Below are 20567 nucleotides of genomic sequence, written 5' to 3' on the forward strand. Positions count from 1 at the left end.
AATGTTGCAAGATTTATGATGCTGCTGACCATTAAAGGGTTAGTCATTAATTACTCACCCTCATGCCGTTCCACACCCGTAAGACCTTCGTTAATCTTCGGAACACAAATTAAGATATTTTTGATGAAACCCGTTGGCTCTGTGAGGCCTGCATAGCCAGCAATGACATTTCCTCTATCAAGATCCATTAATGTACTAAAAACATATTTAAATCAGTTCAGTGAGTACAGTGGTTCAATATTAATATTATAAAGCGACGAGAATATTTTTGGTGTGCCAAAAAAACAAAATAACGACTTATATAGGATATACGACTTATATATGATGGCCGATTTCAAAACACTGCTTCAGGAAGCATCAGAGCACAAATGAATCAGTGTATCGAATCATGATTCAGATCACGTGTCAAACTGCCAACGGTTGAAATCACGTGACTTTGGTGCTCCGAACCGCTGATTCGATACACTGATTCATAACGCTCCGAAGCTTCCTGAAGCAGTGTTTTGAAATCAGCCATCACTAAATAAGTCGTTATTTTGTTTTTTTGCCGCACCAAAAATATTCTCGTCGCTTTATAATATTAATATTGAACCACTGTACTCACATATACTGATTTAAATATGTTTTTACATTAATGGATCTTGAGAGAGGAAATGTCATTACTGGCTATGCAGGCCTCACTGAGCCATCGGATTTCAACAAAAATATCTTAATTTGTGTTCCGAAGATTATCAAAGGTCTTACGGGTGTGGAACGACATGGTGAGTAATAAATGACAGAATTTTCATTTTTGGGTGAACTAACTCTTTAAAACGCGTCATCACGGTCTGTGAAGAGGGTCAATTGTGAAATGTTTTGTAAAAGAAATGCAATGAATGAGTGTCTTCTGAAAATCATTACAAACACCTGTACACACTTAAAGTGCTACACTTACAAAATTCTTATAATAGTGCGGTTGTTTTTCATAAAATGAGGTTGAACCTCTGCAGTCATATGATTACTTTAATGATGTCTTTACTACCTTTCTGGGGCTTGAAAGAGGTAACTGCGTGAACTGTCAATGGAGGGACAGAAAGCTCTCAGAGTTCATCAAAAATGTCTTCATTTGTGTTCCGAAGATGAACGAAATTCCTACTTGTAATTAATGACAGAATTTTATTCTTTTGGGTGAACTATCGCTTTAAAAGTTCCTCTGCTTTCATGAAAGTCGTGATGACTTCATCAGTGTTTGAGGAGGAATTGGACACGTGAAAGTTCGTTTCAGGAAGTAATCATAAATAGCAACACAAGGCTGCTTGAGCTCAAACATAAATATTGCTATAATTACCCACTACTATGGATGTACATATCTCAACTACTGAGGGGTCCAGGTCTTGTAACTTTTGTTGTATCTGATTGGCTGCATCGCTTCTTCTTCCGCACTCTCAACGCAGCGTCAATCTGTATTCCGCCCTGTCTTCTGCAGGACAGAAACTAAATCCGTGTTTCTTATAAACTACAGGTATGTGAAACTCACACACATATATATATATATATATCAAATATGAGTGTTTATTAGTTTCTCGATTATCATACTCTGACAGCGCTGTTGTTCAGTTTGGCAAAGTAATTTACTTTCGATTTTAAATGTCACACTGTTTACTAAAGTGTAGCTGATTTTTGAAAGTCAGTTTCTCTGGATACAAACGCAAATAATCTTGACTACAAAAACATACAGTTGACTGGATAAACAATTGTGTAAAGTTTTGGGGTAAGTTGTCGCAATGTAACAGGAAAACAATGGCACTAAAATATCACAATTATTTTGGCTGGAAGAAATTCATGACTGATATAACCTGATATACCTGATATCAATTAAAGTCTTGTTCAAAACCACTGACAGCGAAAACAGGCATTTGAATTAGTCTATAGACTAATTATAATATATAGAGCAGCATGTTAATGTTGTTGTTTTACATGTTTTGTCTTTTTAGCTTATTTAAAGTGGCTGAAGAAAAACAATGGAACATCAGCGTAAGTTTTATATTTAAAAAACACTCAATCCACCATTTGAAAGAATATATTAAATTCAGTTATCTAATTTTTCTGGGTTTACTGGTTGATTAGTTGGTTTGTTTCTGTGTAGTGTGTGCTGAAGATGAGAAAACTGTCTTTTTTTAACTGATTATCTTTGATATTTACTCAGATGCTGAGTTTGTGGACACACACTATGAAGCTCTCATCCAAAGAGTCACATCTGCGATGACCATTGCTGATAAGCTGCATGACAACAGAAAGCTTACCTGGGGAGTGTATTCAAAGATCACAAATGCAACCTCTAAAAGGACCCAAACGAGAGAGCTCTTAAACGCTGTGATATCTGGAGGACCTGCAGTAAAATCTGCTTTTTACGAAGTACTGCAAGAAATCAAGCCTGATGTCATTCAAGAACTTGAAGGTACGGTAATAGTGGGGGGAAAAGTTAGGGTCCAACTCTCACTGTTATCTAAATATTAACTACAACGTTTGCCTCAGTAAACTCCTAATTACTGCTTATTAATAGTCAGTAAGGTAGTAGTTGGGAGGATTAAGGGATGTAGAATATAGTAATGCAGAATAAGGCATTAATATGTGCTTAATAATAACTAATAAACAGCCAATATCCTAGTAATACGCACGCTAATAATCAACTAGTTAATAGTGAGAACATATTGAAACTCAACTTTTATTTCAAATGGATTTTCCAGGTTCATCCTCACAGACGGACTATGACAAGCAGGTAACTGTGTCTCACCATCAAAAAGTAGAAACAGAAAAGGTGCAAGAAAAAACAGACAGACCTGATGATGATGAGCTCATCAGGTGCAACCCATTATCAATAAAATACAGAAGTAAAATAGAGGAGCTCCAGAAAGATCCCTCCAAGAAAAAAGTCAGTAACATCTACTTTTCCAGAAGTAATAATTATATTATTGGCTCTGGAGGAAGTGGCACAGTATATCTTGGCCTGAAGAAAGATGGCACTGAGGTGGCCATTAAACGAATAACCAAAGACCCACTGAACAGCAAAGACTTTGAAAATGAACTGAAACATCTACGAGATTTAAAGCTTGAGAGCAAGAACATCGTCAGGTATGTGGACTTAGCAGAAGATGAAGATTTTTATTATCTTGCACTACAGCTTTGTGAATATGATCTGGAGGACTACATGGAAAATCTTCGTCTGCAGGAACAAAAGGTCAAAGACGACGCTTTGAGGAAAATAGTGAAGGAGATGCTTCTTGGTCTTCAAGTTCTTCATCATGCTGGAGTGATACACCGTGACATAAAGCCTAGAAATGTTTTGATAGGTACAAATATAGGTTTTATTTACTACGTTTGCAGCTTTACAAGGATATACATCATAATTTAGTCTGTAACATTAATTTTACATACACTATATTGCCAAAAGTTTTGGGACGCCTTCCTTTACGTGCACATGAACTTTAAAGACATCCCATTCTTAACCTCTAGGGTTTAATATGGAGTTGGCTCACCCTTTGCAGCTATAACAGCCTCAACTCTTCTGGGAAGGATTTTCACAAGGTTTAGGAGTGTTTTTATGGGAACATTTGACCATTCTTCTAGAAGCACATTTGTGAGGTCAGGCAGTGATGTTGACAAGAAGGCCTGGCTCACAGTCTCCGCTCTAATTCATCCCAAATGTGTTCTGTTGGGTTGAGGTCAGGACTCTGTGCAGGCCAGTCAAGTTCCTCCACACCAAACTCGCTCATCCATGTCTAGGGCTGGGCGATGTATCGAATGCTTTTGTCACGCGCATTTCTTCAGTAAAGCCGGTTCCCTGATTACCGCTAAATCGCCATCACCTGCTTTCAAATGGAGAGGCATTTAATAGACAGAGCCGTAGATCACTGATAAGCCACGCAATATCACATCACGTCAAAAGCATTCGATACATCGCCCAGCCCTATCCATGTCTTTATGGACCTTGCTTTGTGCACTGGTGCGCAGTCATGTTGGAACAGGAAGGGGCCATCACCAAACTGTTCCCACAAAGTTGGGAGCATGAAATTGTCCAAAAATGCCAAGAAGCTGAAGCATTAAGAGTTCCTTTCACTGGAACTAAGGGGTCAAGCCCAACCCCTGAAAAACAACCCCACAACATAATCCCCCCTCCACCAAATTTTACACTTGGCACAATGTAGTCAGGCAAGTACCGTTCTCCTGGCAACCACCAAACCCAGACTCGTCCATCAGATTTCCAGACAGAGAAGCGTGATTCGTCACTCCAGAGAACACGTCTCCACTGCTCTAGAGTCCAGTGGTGGCGTGCTTTACACCACTGCATCCGACGCTTTGCATTGCACTTGGTGATGTAAGGCTTGGATGCAGCTGCTCGGCCATGGAAACCCATTCCATGAAGCTCTCGACGCACTGTTCTTGAGCTAATCTGAAGGCCACATGAAGTTTGGAGGTCTGTAGCTATTGACTCTGCAGAAATTTGCGACTTCTGCGCACTGTGAGCCTCAGTATGTGCTGACCCGCTCTGTGATTTTACGTGGCCTACTACTTCATGGCTGAGTTGCTGTTGTTCCCAATTGCTTCCACTTTGTTATGATGCCACTAACAGTTGACCGTGGAATATTTAGTAGTGATGAAATTTCACGAATGGACTTATTGCACAGGTGGCAACCTATCACAGTATCACACTTGAATTCATTGAGCTCCTGAGAGCGACCCATTCTTTCAAAAATGTTTGTAGAAGCAGTCTTCGTGCCTAGTGCTTGATTTTATACACCTGTGGCCATGGAAGTGATTGGAACACCTGAATTCAATGATTTGAGGGGCGTCCCAATACTTTTGGCAATATAGTGTGTATATATATATATATAGAGAGAGAGAGAGAGAGAGAGAGAGATTATATAACATGTCGTGACATCAAAATATATGGTGATATCAAAACTCTTAAACATATTCTCAACAGATTCAGGAAAAAATGCAAGGCTTGCTGACTTTGGCTTAAGTCGCAAACTGGAGGAGGGCAGAAGCACAGTTCATACTGTTAGAGCTGGTACACAAGGCTGGGAGGCAACAGAGATCCTGAATCAGACTGAAAAGGGTCATTACAAAAAGAGCTCAGACATCCAGGTTTGTGAAATACCATGAATCAGCTGTTCACCAGGCTAATGGTAGATTGTGGTATTATTTCTGATGATGTTAAATGTTCTTGATTACAAAATTATACTGAAGACTTATTTTAGTCAAAGTGAAAATGATCATCAGAGTCAGAGTCAGCTTCTTTCTGCATGAAGATCACTGAGAGAGTTAAACTTTAACCCTGAAACTTAAAGGAATAAACAGTCATCATTATCTCACCTTATGTCATTATAAATCCATGTGATGTTCTTTGTAGAACACAAAATATGAGCTTTTCTATTTAAACAATAAAAGGGAACAGCAGCTTGGGGTGTCAAGCTTCAAGTCCCCATTCACTTTCATTGTACAAAAAGAACACAAAAAGTCCATATGACTGCTGAACACAGAAGAAGAATTGGGTAACCAGACAGTTGATGCATCCCATTGACTTTCATAGTATTGTTACCCATATTCTCCAAAATATCTTCTTTTGTGTTCAAAAGGAGAAAGAAATTAAGTTAACATCAGTTTTGTTAATGTTAATAAAATAGTTTGAAAATAGGCAGCTTAATCGTAAATATAGCAGAAGTATTAGAAATATTGAAAATATTTTGGGGGTGGGTGTAATGATACTTTAATAGTGAATTTTTTATGACAAAATTGCTCTTCAGAAAATTCAGCATTTGTTTTGTCAACAAAATTAAATGTGTGTGGATGAGTGAATAGCAAAAGAACAACGTTTTCTATAAGTTCTTCCAGTTTATTTCTCACTGTCTGGTCAATATGTGCTTCTCAGGTTGCTGGGATGTTGGTGTACTACATCCTCTCTGATGGAAAACATCCTTTTGGGGACATGAAGGATTGTGAGGGGAACATCAAGATTGGGATGTACTCTCTTGAACATGTACAAGATATAGTAGCCAAGGATCTCCTTGAATGGATGATCAACAAAGACCCAGCTGAGAGACTGACCATTGATGAGGTCCTACGACACCCTTATTTCTGGGATGATTCCAGGTAAATTATAAGTTATGTTTGTAAAACGTTCAGGTGATTTTGACATCTGCCATTCAGCTATTGCCACATCTTGGCATCTATCTTGAGCTGTGAATCATTCATCCAAATGTTACTGTCACATCATGTGTCCTGTGTGTTTTTGGTTCAGTCCTGGTGACCTAGTTTCTCCCCAGTCTGTCTTATTAGTAATGTCATTCACCTGTGCCCTGTTAATCACTCCTCATTTTTTCTAGTATATATTTTCCCTCTGTCTTTCAGTTCTTTGTCCAATCTTGTCTATGTATAACGTTTATGTTAATTGTCTGGACTTGCCTTTCTCCTATGGATTTATTATTAAATAGTGTTTTTGTAATTCTCCCTTGTTGTGTGACTTACTATATATACCATTACGTGACAATTACAATTCAGCCATTATTAAAATGATCATTTTTTTATTTTATTGTTTGGAGCTTGACAGGCCTCATTTGCTTTCATTGTATTTGATAAGTGTGTCCAGAACATTCATCTTAAAAAAAAAATGAAGAAAAAAAACAACAAAAAACATGAGAATGAGTAAATGATGACTCTTTTCGTTTTCTATGTGTGAACTATCCCCCTTAATGCTCAAAACACTGTAACATACCTCAGAGAAACACGCATATGGTGAATGCTGGGTTTGACATACTCTTTCTGAACATACAGCCTTGTTCTGTTGCTGAACTGCCCTGCTCACTGCCTGCCTTTTATTTCCTTCAGCAAAGATGCTGTCCTCAGGAAGCTGGGTGATAGGCCTGAAATCCAGAACTATGAGACTTTATCAAAAATTCGCAACCTCTACATAGAAAAGGAGGAAACAGACCCAACAGCAACACTGACCATCTATGAGGCCTTCAATCAACTTAAGATCGATAATGAAAAGAAGTAAGATTTAAATATATATAGTGGTGTGAAAAAGTGCTTGCCCCCCTTCCTGATTTTTTTTTTCATGTTTGTCACACTTTAATGTTTCAGATCATCAAACAAATTTAAATATGAATCAAAGATAACACAAGTAAACACAACATTATGTCATGCTTATTATGAAGGGAAAACAAAATCCAAACCCACATGGCCCTGTGTGAAAAAGTGCTTGCCCCTGCTGTTAAAACATAACTGTGGTTTATCACACCTGAGTTCAGTTTTTCTAGCCACACCCAGGCCTAGCTACACCCAGAAATCACTTAAATAGGACCTGCCTGACAAAGTGAAGCAGACCAAAAGATCCTCAAAAGCTACACATCATGTTGAGATCCAAAGAAATTAGGGAACAAATCAGAAAGAAAGTAATTGAGATCTATCAGTCTGGAAAAGGTTATAAAGCCATTTCTAAAGCTTTGGGACTCCAGCGAACCACAGTGAGAGCCATTATCCACAAATGGCGAAAACATGAAACAGTAGTGAAGCTTCCCAGGAGTGGCCGGCCGACCAAAATGACCCCAAGAGTGCAGTGACGACTTATCCAAGAGGTCACAAAATACCCCACAACAACATCCAAAGAACTGCAGGCCTCACTTGCCTCAGTTAAGGTCAGTGTTCATGACTCCACCATAAGACAGAGACTGGGCAAAAATGGCCTGCATGGCAGAGTTCCAAGATGAAAACCACTGCTGAGCAAAAAGAACATAAAGGCTTGTCTCAGTTTTGCCAGAAAACATCTTGATGATCCCCAAGACTTTTGGGAAAATACTCTGTGGACTGACGAGACAAAAGTTGAACAGTTTGGAAGGTGTGTGTCCCATTACGTCTGGCGTAAAAGTAACACAGCGTTTCAGAAAAAGAACATCATACCAACAGTAAAATGTGGTGGTAGTGTGATGGTCTGGGGCTGTTTTGCTGCTTCAGGACCTGGAAGATTGCTGTGATAAATGGAACCATGAATTCTGCTGTCTACCAAAAAATCCTGAAAGACAATGTCCGGCCATCTGTTTATGACCTCAAGCTGAAGTGAACTTGGGTTCTGCAGCAAGACAATGATCCAAATCACACCAGCAAGTCCACCTCTGAATGGCTGAAGAAAAATAAAATGAAGACTTTGGAGTGGCCTAGTCAAAGTCCTGACCTCAGTCCTATTGAGATGCTGTGGCATGACCTTAAAAAGGCGGTTCATGCAAAGATGAGTGAGCCAAAATTCCTCCACAGCACTGTAACAGACTCACTGCAAGTAATTGCAAACGCTTGATTGCAGTTATTGCTGCTAAGGGTGGCCCAACCAGTTATTAGGTTTAGGGGGCAAGCACTTTTTCACACAGGGCCATGTGGGTTTGGATTTTGTTTTCCCTTCATAATAAAAACCTTCATTTAAAAGCTGCATGTTGTGTGTACTTGTGATATCTTTGATGATCTGAAACATTAAAGTGTGACAAACATGCAAAAAATAAAAAATCAGGAAGGGGGAAAGCACTTTTTCACACCACTGTATATATATTCGATAGTTAGATATATATATACACCATTCTTGACATTTGATTCACGTGCAACTCTTTGACTGCTCATTTTTTTGTCCTTCAGGAGAAATGACATCCTTGCTATAGTGGGTGAGGATTTAAAAAACCTTTGGAAGCTCTTCGACACTGCAAAAGATGTCACAGAGGGAAAAACCTTTTCGAATTGGAAATCAAAGGTGAGTAAAACTGTAAAACAACAAGACTCACCGAAACAAGAGCCTTCCTCTTATTGCTTTGTACATTTTTCCTAATTCATTCAAGGCTGTGTAACTTGGGACTACTAATAATGTGTAGCACAGTAGACCATCCATGCTGGTCAAGCACAAAAAAATGTATGTTTATTTGCAGCTTTCAGACATATGGACAGACATTAACAAAAAGCTTCCAGAGGACGTACTTGGCCTGCTGCGTGTTTTGCGCAACAAACTGGTGCATGCGTAAGTGAGACGAAAATGTTCATCCAGATCTCAATTACATCTCTGTTCTGTTTATCTTTGTGACTGTAATGCTTCTGTTTTGATTTTAATTCACTCTGTCTTTTGTTTCTAACAGAAATGTCAGAAATGAATTTGAAGAGAGGAACATTTTTGGTCTTTTCCCGGACTTCTTCATCAGTTTACACAGAGTGGCTAAACACTTAAACTGGAATTATTGAAGAAGCTGAGAGGACATTACGCCACAACATGGCAAAAGCGGTTACAGATTTCACATCCAACATGGAGAGCAGTCATTCAAGCACTGTTCTCAAAATTGTTACATGACTTCATTTCAATTGGGTTGTTCCTGGGATTTTGTAGTTCAGTGGATAGATTCACAGATTAAAGTTAAAAAGAAAAGAAAAGAAGCTGCGATTATATTTTATCTTTTAATTACAAAGGTTTCAGTGTCCACTCAAATATAAGGTTTTGTTTTAACAAACTAAAAATGCAGTAGCAAGTTGGTGGATGTGTAAACATGTTTGTTTGAATTGTGCTTTGTGGCTTCTCTGAAATCGACCACTTATGTAGATAAATGGTTTATGAAAGCAGTCACTGAGTATGTCTTTTGGAAAAGCAGGGCCTACAATCCAAACTAGTGATGCACTTGAAAATTATATTTTATGTTTGTTTGGAAAATGTTTTGAAATAAATTTTAAATATTTTTCTAAATGACTTCACATATTATTCCTTTAGGTGACATTTCTACTATAACATCTATAGTATGGAAGTCTAAACCTTAAGAAATTATGTATAAATAAATACAGAAAATAATATATGTAGGAAAAAGTAAGTTAATTTTCATATGGTTCAGTGACGCTTTGTGTGCCACACTCAAAATGGCGTCCTGACCTTCCATCTTTCACGCATTCACGTTCCTCTTCCGCCCTGCATGCGCTGTCAAAAAAAATCCCACCTGTCCAACGTCCTTATCGCTGGATGATAAAAGTGCGCTAGTTGTACGGTCTGCTCATAATTCGTGGTTTCCAGGTACGTGAAGCTTTTATCTGTTTATATGACATTATACCCGAGTCCTTTATTCGCTGCTAAATGTTACCTGTGCTTTTAGGTCAACTGCTATTTGTGTGCATGACTTGTGGCCAAGAACTGTGACGCTAATGCTTACAGAATAAATGCCTGAGGATTTGTTTACCTACACTGGACAGTGGACAGTGACTGAAACTCTGCTGTAGTTGTATTATGAAATCTGTTATTTAAAACACAATGTTAATATCCTGTATATAGTGTCTTGGGAGTTTTAACCAGTTACTTCAGAATAGTTTGACATGATTCCCTAATTTGTATTCTGAAATTGTGTGCTGCCATTTTGCTAAAACAAATATTAATTTGAAAGGACCGGCCTGATAAAATAAAGATTTAATAATAATGCATGGAAATGTATAAGGCAGTGTCGTCTGTGTTTTGATACATGCATGCATTGTAATGTATGGTTGCTCTATGACATTCATGACATGCATTATTAATTTTACAGAGGCTCACTCATCATGGCATTAAGGAGTGTGAGTCGTCTGCTTGGGAACAGCCAGAGATGTGTCCTCTTTACAGCTTCCAGATCACAGAAAACTGCTGCGGCTTCTCCAAAGGGTCAGAACAGCAGTTTGGACCTTGTGTTGTTCCAGACCTGTTTGTGTTTTTTGTTTGTTTGTTTATCCATACAGTTTTTGAGATATATTTCAATAGTTTTAAAGCCACACAGTGTATTTATGTGATGAACAGACTGGAACTGAGTCTTTATTCGAATCAAATCATTCATGCAAATCATTATGCAGGTAAAGATTAATAAAAATAACAACATACAGGTTTGGAACAACATTAATAATTTTAATTTTATAAAGTCTTTATTCCACAGCTGAGCTCAAGTACAGAATATAAGTTATGTTTTTCAAGCTTGATAATTTCCTTATCTGAAATAATATTTGGTATGATTTAGTGCTCAAGAAACATTTCTTATTATCAGTTGAAAATGGTGCTACTTAATTTTTTTGTTGTATTATTTTTTTCAGGAATCTTTGATGATAGAAAGTTCAAGGGAAACAGAATTTTTTAATCTTTTGTAACCGTATAAATGTCTTTACTGTCACTTTTGATCAATTCAATGCATCATTTTTGAATAAAGTATTAAAAAAATCTTAATGACCCCAAACTTTTGAATAGGAGTGTATTTCTTATGCGTATTTCTATTCGCACATGCATAACATTGTAAAGATGCACAAATGTATAATTCTATTATTCCTCTATCAGATGGAGAGAAGTCTGGTGAAAAGAAACAAGTGAAAACACGTACGTTTACTTCATTTGCAGTATTTTCTGCTCTAAGCTTCTGAATATCTGCTGATCACTAACCTACATGTTTGTTATATCCTGTCCTATAAACCTCAGCTAAAGTGCAGTTTAACTGGCGAGATGCTTTGGAGCTGGAGGGTCTCCTGACGGAGGAGGAGGTCATGATTCGAGACTCCTTTCACACCTACTGCCAGGAGAAACTCATGCCGCGAATCCTGCTGGCCAACAGAAATGAAGGTGAGTGTTTGTTTATATCACATTGACAGCTTGTAGTTAACAACACGACTTTTAAAATGGGCTATGGATTGAGTAGGGTGTTAGTATCCATTGATTGAAGGCATTTTTAAACTAACTGTTCATTGTTTCCTCTAGTTTTTCATCGTGAGATTGTGTCTGAGATGGGGGAACTTGGGGTTTTGGGCCCAACTATTAAAGGTATGCACAATATACCAGTCCCATATTGGTCAGCAGTCGATATTAGAGTAAATCTGCACAATTAATAAAATCGGAAAAAATATAAGAATTTCATTTTACAACAGGATATAGGAGGAGAAAGTTCAACACTTTTATTTCTAAATCTAATCTAAAGTAATTTTTGTTTATTAGTGTGGTTGAATTTAATCATTTAAGTTAAAGGTCCCGTTTTTCGTGTTTTTTTGAAGCTTTGATTGTGTTTATAGTGTGCAATATAACATGTGTTCATGTTTCGCGTGTAAAAAAACACAGTATTTTTCACATAATTTACTTATCTGTATACCGCTGTTTCCACTGTCATAAAAACGGGCTGATGACTTCCTTGTTCTATGAAGTCCCTCCTTCAGAAATACGTAACGAGTTCTGATTGTGCCAACGGTTCCTGTGTTGTGATTCGACAGCAGCTTAGCACTCCTTGCCCGGAAAGGTCACGCCTCTTACCATAACGTGGAGATGCACGCGCTCAGTGTTATTGTAAACATGTCTTTAATTTTACCCTATCAATTTGAGCCGGAATCAGACCCGGTGATTGGACTGCGGGATGAAAATAACAGCGTTTCGACGACATGGCGACAAACACACTCTACAAACGCAACTCTTGTGTATTCCTGTGGGCGGAGGTTAGTCAAAAAACTGTTTTAGTGACGTCATTAAAGAAGGAAGTAGAGGGATGTAGTCCAAACTGGCCGTTCGATGTAGGCGACTTCTGTTAAATAAAATATCTCGCTTGGCATTGAACTTTGAGCTTTAAAATTTTACAGATTTTATTTCTACTCTAACAACAACATTACACACTAACTAAAGTTTGAAACATGGGATCACGAAGAACGGGACCTTTAAGCAGCAAAGACATTTGTTAATAAAGTGAAATAAAACACATAAATATATATTTGTGTAATTTAATATAGTTAATTATTACAGGTTTGCATAAAATTCCGAGATTGTTTTTATTCATTTTGAGTAATACTGAATGTTTTCGTGCAAGTGAGATGAGTAAATGTTCACATTTAGTCTGAAACTACAATAACCATCGTGTTCATAAAGTGCACACAACACCTCTGGACTGTATTTCTCTCAACATGAGGACAGGAGAGCTGTCAGTCAAATGTGAAAAAGCAACTTGCGTTACTTATTTGAAAAAGTAACTAACTGTTAACTGATACAACTTTTGATCTAAAAAAATATATCAGAAAACGCTGAAATTTACATTTAACTAAGATGAATAAATGCTGTAGAAGTGTTGTTCAATTAACTAACGCTAACAAATGAAACCTTATTTTAAAGTGTTATTGTGTAACCATTTATACTTTTCTGTAACTCTCTCACGCACACTTCCCTATCAAGGTTACGGCTGTGCTGGCACAAGTTACGTGGCGTACGGTCTCATCGCTCGCGAGGTGGAGCGAGTGGACAGCGGCTATCGCTCGGTCATGAGTGTGCAGTCCTCGCTGGTCATGCACCCCATCAATGCTTATGGCACCGAGGAACAGAAGCAGAAATACCTGCCCAGACTGGGTAAGACTGCAGAACAATTCAGGAAATGAGTCACGATGCAAAACATCTCAATGGTTCACATTCTTTATCTTTTGACTTTGGGCTGAAGTATTGCTCATAAGATTCACTCACTTAAGTTCATAACCATGCAGACAGCATAATGTCTATGTGTTGTGCAGCACGAGGAGAGATTCTAGGTTGTTTTGGACTGACCGAGCCAAACCATGGCAGTGACCCGGGCGGCATGGAGACCAGGGCCAAGTACAACCCGTCCAGTCGCACCTTCACCCTCACCGGCTCCAAGACCTGGTGGGTCCAGCGCCGCTCTTATACAACGCAGGTTTAGAACAACAGTAGAGTTCACACATGCATGGAAGAAATCACAATCCGTCTGTACAAAGTAAGGTTCTCTGCCATTTACAGTCTGTGTCCACATGGTGCTGCTATAAGGCTTTTTTTTTTATAAGGACTGCATTCACTTAATGGACAGTTACTGCCAGTGCCAGAACGCCACAGTTATGATGTATTTTTGTAGCCCATCCCAGAAGTTTGCATTACCCTGGTTCCCTTGACAAAAACCCAATTGGATTATTGCAGGAAATAAGCTCTGTGACCAACAAAAGATTATGATTCTAACACCTTTTGCTCATCATAATCTTCACAAATTAACAAAAAACTTTTATGAATTTTTAATCTTTTATACAGTGGCCTGAAGTAAAAATCTAAAATTAGACTTTAAAGTCCCCCAGTGGTGAAAATCAAGTTTTTAATGTTGTTCAGATGTCAGTGTGGTGTTTTTAACATGACAAAGCGTGACAAAGCGTCTCTTCTGTCATCTCAAACTTGCTCCCATCTTGCACAGGATTACAAACTCACCCGAGGCAGATATCTGTGTGGTTTGGGCCAAATGCGAGGACGGGAAGGTGCGAGGTTTCATCCTGGAGCGTGGCATGAAGGGTCTGTCCACCCCCAAGATCGAGGGCAAGTTTTCTCTACGGGCTTCAGTCACCGGCATGATCATCATGGACGAGGTGGAAGTGCCAGAGGAAAACCTGCTGCCCAAAGTTACAGGACTGGCGGTGAGTGAGAGAAACTGCATGAGACACCATCAAGAAACACTGGCTCAGGGTTTATTGACTTTACTTTATTAGTAGTAGGCATAGAAATAAAGAGGAGGACTGGTCCCCCGACTAAACCTGGTTTCTCCCAAGGTTTTTTTCTCCATTTTAACACCTATTTGCCACCTGATGTCACCTTTTGGAGTTTGGGTTCCTTGCCGCTGTCGCCTTTGGCTTGCTTAGTTGGGGACACTTGACATTTGACTTGACATTTGAACTGCCTGCATTGACACTGTTCTTTAAGAGCCAAAATTATGTACCAGTTATCACTGTAAAGCTGCTTTGACACAGTCTGCATTGTAAAAAGCGCTATATAAATAAAGGTGACTTGACTTGATAAAGTCAATGCTTTGAAACAGAAGGTGTGATAGACGTTTCTTCCCTATTGTGACGTATCCAAGTAAAACGGCTTCTCAAAGAAGAATAAATGTAGGGTGGGGCTTGATTTTGTCCATGGGGAATTGATTGGATGGTTGTGGTTTGCTATTGGAGGATCTCATGTGAATGACAGGTTGCCCCGCCCTCGCACCAGTAAACACATCATCAGAGAAGAGAAGAGATGAGCTGCAAGAGGGAGGGAGAGTTATTCTGTTTAAAGATTATGAGCAAATGATGCTCACAGATAAATAATTTAAGAGTACAATACAAAAAAAAAATCAGCACAAAAACCATAACACGCATATGCTTTTTGTGCTGATTTTTTTTTTTTTGTACTGTCCCAATGCAGCCAAATGAACTGAATAGTGTCTATATTGCTCAAGCCAATTTCATTGTTGGCCATTTTGAGATTCATCAGCTGATTAATGGAAGTCATAATCAGCCCTTATATCAGTTCCAAACTCCACTGATCACCTTAGGTGTGTCCCAATTCATGTACTTATGCACTATTTTGTGACGTTTTTAAGTATAAATAGTGCGAGTAGTGCATTCACACAGAGAATTCCAAACAAAGTGTGGAATGTTGGACACTTCATGCACTCAACTGTCGCAACTTTTATTATGTAGCGGAGGGGGAGGGGCGATCAGACTCCATTGTTATATGACAAAATAACCTAAATAAATTCATACACATACATGGATGAGTGTATAGTGCGTTACTTGGGACGCAACTCTTGCCAATGTATAATACTTTTTTTTTTTTTTGGTAATAATACTAATATAGCCGGGGTTTTCTTCCTTGTTCACCAGGGTCCATTCGGGTGTCTGAACAACGCTCGCTATGGCATCGCTTGGGGAGCTCTGGGAGCCGCAGAATTTTGTTTCCACGCCGCACGTCAGTACACACTGGACAGGTCAGAACATGTCACCATCTGTTCTCATTAATGACTGACTAGATGATGTGGAAAGTGTGGAAGGATTTTAAAATGTAAATGTTAATGTAAGTAACAGTTTATTGCTTGCTTGCTAAGATTGGCTCCCCTTATAGTTATTTTCTATATGGTTCTTACAGATGTTATTTTTCAGAATGTAACGTGACCTGTAATGTTCTCTTTAGAATCCAGTTTGGAGTTCCTCTAGCCAGAAACCAGCTGATCCAGAAGAAGATGGCAGACATGTTGACCGAGATCACCATCGGCCTGCAGTCGTGTCTGCAGCTGGGCCGACTAATAGATGACAAAAAGTGAGGTTCATCTTTATGATTCTGCAGTTTTTAGGATTTATAGACTAGCCTTTCCACTGCAGGAACTTTCCCCAGGAACTAGGGACTTTAAGGTGGTACTCGACCACAGGGTCTAAATGAAGTTCCGGGTAAAAATTTCCCCCTCAGAAAGTCCCTGTTCACGAAGTAGTACTTTTTCAAAGTTCATGAACTTTTGGGGGTGGGACTTTGGCACTGAACATGCTGATTGGTCGAGTTCACGCAGCATTTTATTTTAACCAGCATTTTTAAAAGTCTGTTGCGGTGTGTGCAGTAAGAGTTGTTTGCTATTCAAATCAACAATGGAGTTTAAAAAATATGACTGACAGACCAACGACGAGGTTAAGGCTTTATTAAGCTTATATATGGAAGATGAAATCCAGCGGGAACTGGAAAGTCGTGTGCTCCGGACTAATTTGTCTAATCTTCACGGAACTTTAGACCACAATGGAAATGCAGACAGAAACAGGTCTGGGGGAAAAAAAGTTCCTGGGACAAATTGTTCTGGGTAATTTGAGTAGAAACCAGGCTATGGATATCATTTTTGTGAGGATGAAGGGATTAAGTGTGGAACAGGGAAAGACATATGCTCTGTGCAATTTACACATTTTACAGGGTCATGAAAAACTTGGTACTTGGTAAACTAAAAATTGGTCATTATGACTATATTTGCTATAATATGATTAACAAAATATTCCTCATCCAATAATCAACAACAGATGAAGTCGTGGAAATTCTGGTAAAGAGGAAAAATATGAAAATGCTTAGATGCTTCCCATTATTTCGCTGTTTTTTTTTTTAAATATAACTTAAGTAAATGTGAATATAAATAGATTAGATTTTTTAAAAGGTCCAGTACTTTATCTCAAGTCATTTTTATTACAAGTCACTTCAATATTTATCATTACAAAAATACCCCAGTGAAGTTTCCTGTTTCCTGTCCTGTAAATCTGCTCTGCAGGAAGTAAAGGCTATTTGAACTTTAATTAAAAACATACAATTTAATTTAGAATTTAAAACCTGTCTGCAAAGAATTATGTTAATATGTAAGGGAATTACCCCTCATTGAGGTCTATCCAAGCTAACGGTCTTTACTCTCTGATCTACGTTCACAGAGCGGCTCCAGAGATGATATCTATGCTGAAGAGGAACTCTTGCGGTAAAGCCCTCGATATCGCTAGACAGGCCCGAGATATGCTGGGAGGAAATGGCATCGCAGACGAGTATCACGTCATTCGTCACGTCCTGAACCTGGAAGCCGTCAACACTTACGAAGGTCAGAGAGATGTGAATAAAGTGATAAGATCAGGCATTACAGAGAAACCGATGTGTAATCCCTGATTTAAACTTCCTGTTGCTGTTCACAGCACAGATGAGAGTTTTGTAATGCTCTGAGCCTTTAGGAAAGTGATCGGGATTACAAAGCAAATTTTTGGAGGACAACCGAAAGCTTGCATTAAAGCATTTTTTTATATTATTTCCAGGAACAAACCTATTCAATACATCCTGTCTTTTCCCTTATTCTTTTTTAGAGGAATACTATATAATTTCATAAACACTGCCACTGTAACCCAAAATATAAACTACAAATACTGGCACAAATTAACAAATTAACAGTCACCATAAAGGTGGCTGTTTGTTAGTGCATAGTTTTACAGTAAGTAACGATCATATACATTATAGCCAGTTAACTGTCAGTGCTAGTAGCTGGACACTTGCCATACTTTATTTATTTATTATATTTTCAGAACTTTTGCATTTGCATTTTTGCAGTTTCTCGGGGAACACAAAACATTTGCGTAAAAACGCAAAAGTATTGATATTTAATTTTTCCTTCAATCTATTTTTTTTTCATGTCCCTTTAGGAGCTCCATCATTTATTGCCTTTTTTCCCTATCACATATTTTAGTAATCAATATGACTTTTGTATCATTCGAAAGCTTTAACACAATTAAAAGGCCACGTACAAACTGTAAAGTTTCAGGAGTGACAACCGCATTTAAATACGGGAGTGAAGCCATTATTCTGCTATTTTAAAGGTGCTAAAGAGGATCTTTTCGTCGACTGAGAAACCAAAGACTGTTACTGAGTTTGTGAAATGAGCGCATGCGTAAGAATTTCGAGGGAACGCCTCCCAAAATTCGTGCATGAGTATTGGAACACGAGTGTTTACCACCGGCATTCGCTGTGTCGTGTTAGTGGATTCATTATGTCGGACTCACCGCAGGTAACTAATAATCTGCAGTTGTTACTCCTGTCTCCGGACAAAAACATTGCATGCGGCGCCTGTGGAGTGTGGAAAGTTACTGGAGCGTGCAGCCGCGTGTCTCTCACAAGGAACGTCATGGCAGTGATTGACAAGCCAGAGGGCCAATCCGCGCACGTCTCTCAAAAGGAACGTCACAGCAGTGATTGACAAGCCAGAGGGCCAATTGTTTACGCGATAATCGCATAAACGATTGGCTGATGTTTTTAAGGCCCTACCTCGTGCACAGATGATGTATATTAATATTATTACTTTCAGTGCACCTAATAAATAGTCTTTTATCAGTTAGTAAAGACAGTTTCAAGTAATATTGCAAAAATGTATAAAACAAAACATCCTCTTTAGCACCTTTAACTAAACCAATGTTTACAAAGGCGTCATGTTTTGTTTCTGTTTATAAGGCTGCTTCACAGAGCGTGCTCTTGAAGTGTTGCTATGTCCACTTATTATAAGCATTTTGGGCTTGGCTCATAAAGCAATAACATTTATGGGGATATTAAAGTGGGCAGGTGTGGGTTGCGATATTTTGGTTTTGTTTTCAATATAAAGCAATTAAATGTATCTCTGTTTTTTATGGGCTTTTTCTAGCATAATCTGGCAACATGATTTGAGTCAAGCCTTGTACATCTTTCCCTGTGGTTTTCTTCACCGCACACATACAGAAGAGAGACACGTCTCTGAGGAGAGATTAAATACGTCATTCGGTTCTGTACACGCTGCATAGAATTTTTGAAAATGCGTTCGTCACTACTGTAAATTACTGAACCGTGTGTACAGAACGGGATTAAGCACTAAAAGGTGAACTGACAACTGAATTTAGCGGCAGTGTATACGTGGCCAAAACTGGACATTGCATTACCATGCAAACAGTACTTTCAAACCTTTTAGCGTTGGAACTCGGTTAGACATATGGCTTTGATTTTCTAGCAATTTTATGGTCCAAATAATATTGTAAAATATGTGGCCCTCCAGGAACTGAGTTTGACACCCCTGCTTTACAGTAAACGTAAACTTCTATAACTTTATGCTTTCATTTTTTGAAGCTGCTTTCAATAATCTGTTGGGCGTCTTCTTTAAAAAGAGACCAAGCTTAGATCTGTATTCCAAAGCATTCATGAATTGCAAGCATTTAGTTCAGATCTGTGCTTAGAAAGAGGGTGAAAGTTAACAGGTTAAAATTTGTTCTTTTATGAAGTAAAAGTTCGAAAAGCAAAACCAGATTGCACATGTAGATTTGTCAGCATGCCTTGTGTGTGTAATATTTTGATCAAACACAACATTGATTTTTGTCATCTTTTGTAGGTACCCATGACATCCATGCCCTGATCCTGGGCAGAGCCATCACTGGACTGCAGTCCTTCACCGTGGACAAATGAGCTGCTGTCTCCCTACTGTACACATCATTTACTCAGACTTCTGTTGCCTTTTAACCCCTTTCAGTTCAGAACGCTTGTGGAGTTTGCATCATTTACCATTACAACTTACTTGAAATCGTTTAATAAATGCGATATTCTCTAAATGTAATGGAAAGAAACCGCAGTATTTCAGGTAATGTATGTGATTTTTTTCATGTCTGTGCTTCATGTAGTCTTTGTCAGAGATCTATTTTTCTATGTTCTAACTAATCACACTTTGAAATAAGGTTTGACTGCAGGTTTTTGAAGTAGATTTGTAAAAAAAAAAAAAAAGCACCAAGGATCGCAGAGATGAAAAAGTGCACGTTTTTGTTTGTACATTGATGTATTATAGAAAAATGTCAAACGGTTAGGCTGTTTTGAACAAATTATATTTAATACAGGTGAATAAAATGTGAAATATTAGTGTTTCCACTTTGGTTTTCATTACGCAGATGAGGGGCTCTATGGCCGGTTATCAAATTCTCATTTTGTAATATTGTATCTTGCCATCTATAGTTATTTAGAGCAGCTCATTTGTGCTGAGAAAGCCATAAAGAGAATTGGCAATGAATGAAATGAGTTTTCAGTAACTAATGCTGGGGGAGAAAAACCTTAATCCTACAAAGCTTAAACCTTAGTTATTGAAACAAAATAATGTGGTTACCAAAACTACTTTTGGGTTTAGAAGGAATGATAGTAAAAGTCTTTTAGATAAACCATGTATTTTGAACATTGAACATTCTTTAACATACTATCGTTAGAAAACACATTTTAAATATTATATTAATATAAAATATAAGTTAAC

General features: G+C 38.3%; 2 protein-coding genes across 2 annotated transcripts; both read left to right on the forward strand.

The window, feature by feature from the left end:
- Positions 1 to 1181: 1181 nt before the first annotated feature.
- LOC125266621 (sensor for unfolded proteins in the ER ire1-like) lies at positions 1182 to 9742 on the forward strand. The gene is made up of 10 exons (XM_048187458.1): positions 1182 to 1501; positions 1974 to 2013; positions 2186 to 2437; positions 2727 to 3329; positions 4964 to 5127; positions 5912 to 6132; positions 6868 to 7032; positions 8659 to 8770; positions 8943 to 9031; positions 9147 to 9742. The coding sequence occupies exons 2-10, from the start codon at positions 2001 to 2003 to the stop codon at positions 9247 to 9249; spliced, it is 1722 nt and encodes a 573-aa protein (XP_048043415.1). The 5' UTR covers positions 1182 to 1501; positions 1974 to 2000; the 3' UTR covers positions 9250 to 9742.
- A 164-nt stretch (positions 9743 to 9906) lies between these two features.
- Positions 9907 to 20185, forward strand: gcdhb (glutaryl-CoA dehydrogenase b). The gene is made up of 12 exons (XM_048187471.1): positions 9907 to 10060; positions 10563 to 10675; positions 11333 to 11371; positions 11471 to 11611; positions 11747 to 11809; positions 13193 to 13363; positions 13522 to 13651; positions 14205 to 14421; positions 15649 to 15752; positions 15956 to 16081; positions 17215 to 17375; positions 19668 to 20185. Exons 2-12 carry the CDS (start codon positions 10576 to 10578, stop codon positions 19739 to 19741), a joined length of 1326 nt encoding a protein of 441 aa, XP_048043428.1. The 5' UTR covers positions 9907 to 10060; positions 10563 to 10575; the 3' UTR covers positions 19742 to 20185.
- The last annotated feature ends 382 nt before the right edge of the window (positions 20186 to 20567 follow it).

Source organism: Megalobrama amblycephala, linkage group LG1 (assembly GCF_018812025.1).
Source record: "Megalobrama amblycephala isolate DHTTF-2021 linkage group LG1, ASM1881202v1, whole genome shotgun sequence".
NCBI classification, from domain to species: domain Eukaryota; kingdom Metazoa; phylum Chordata; class Actinopteri; order Cypriniformes; family Xenocyprididae; genus Megalobrama; species Megalobrama amblycephala.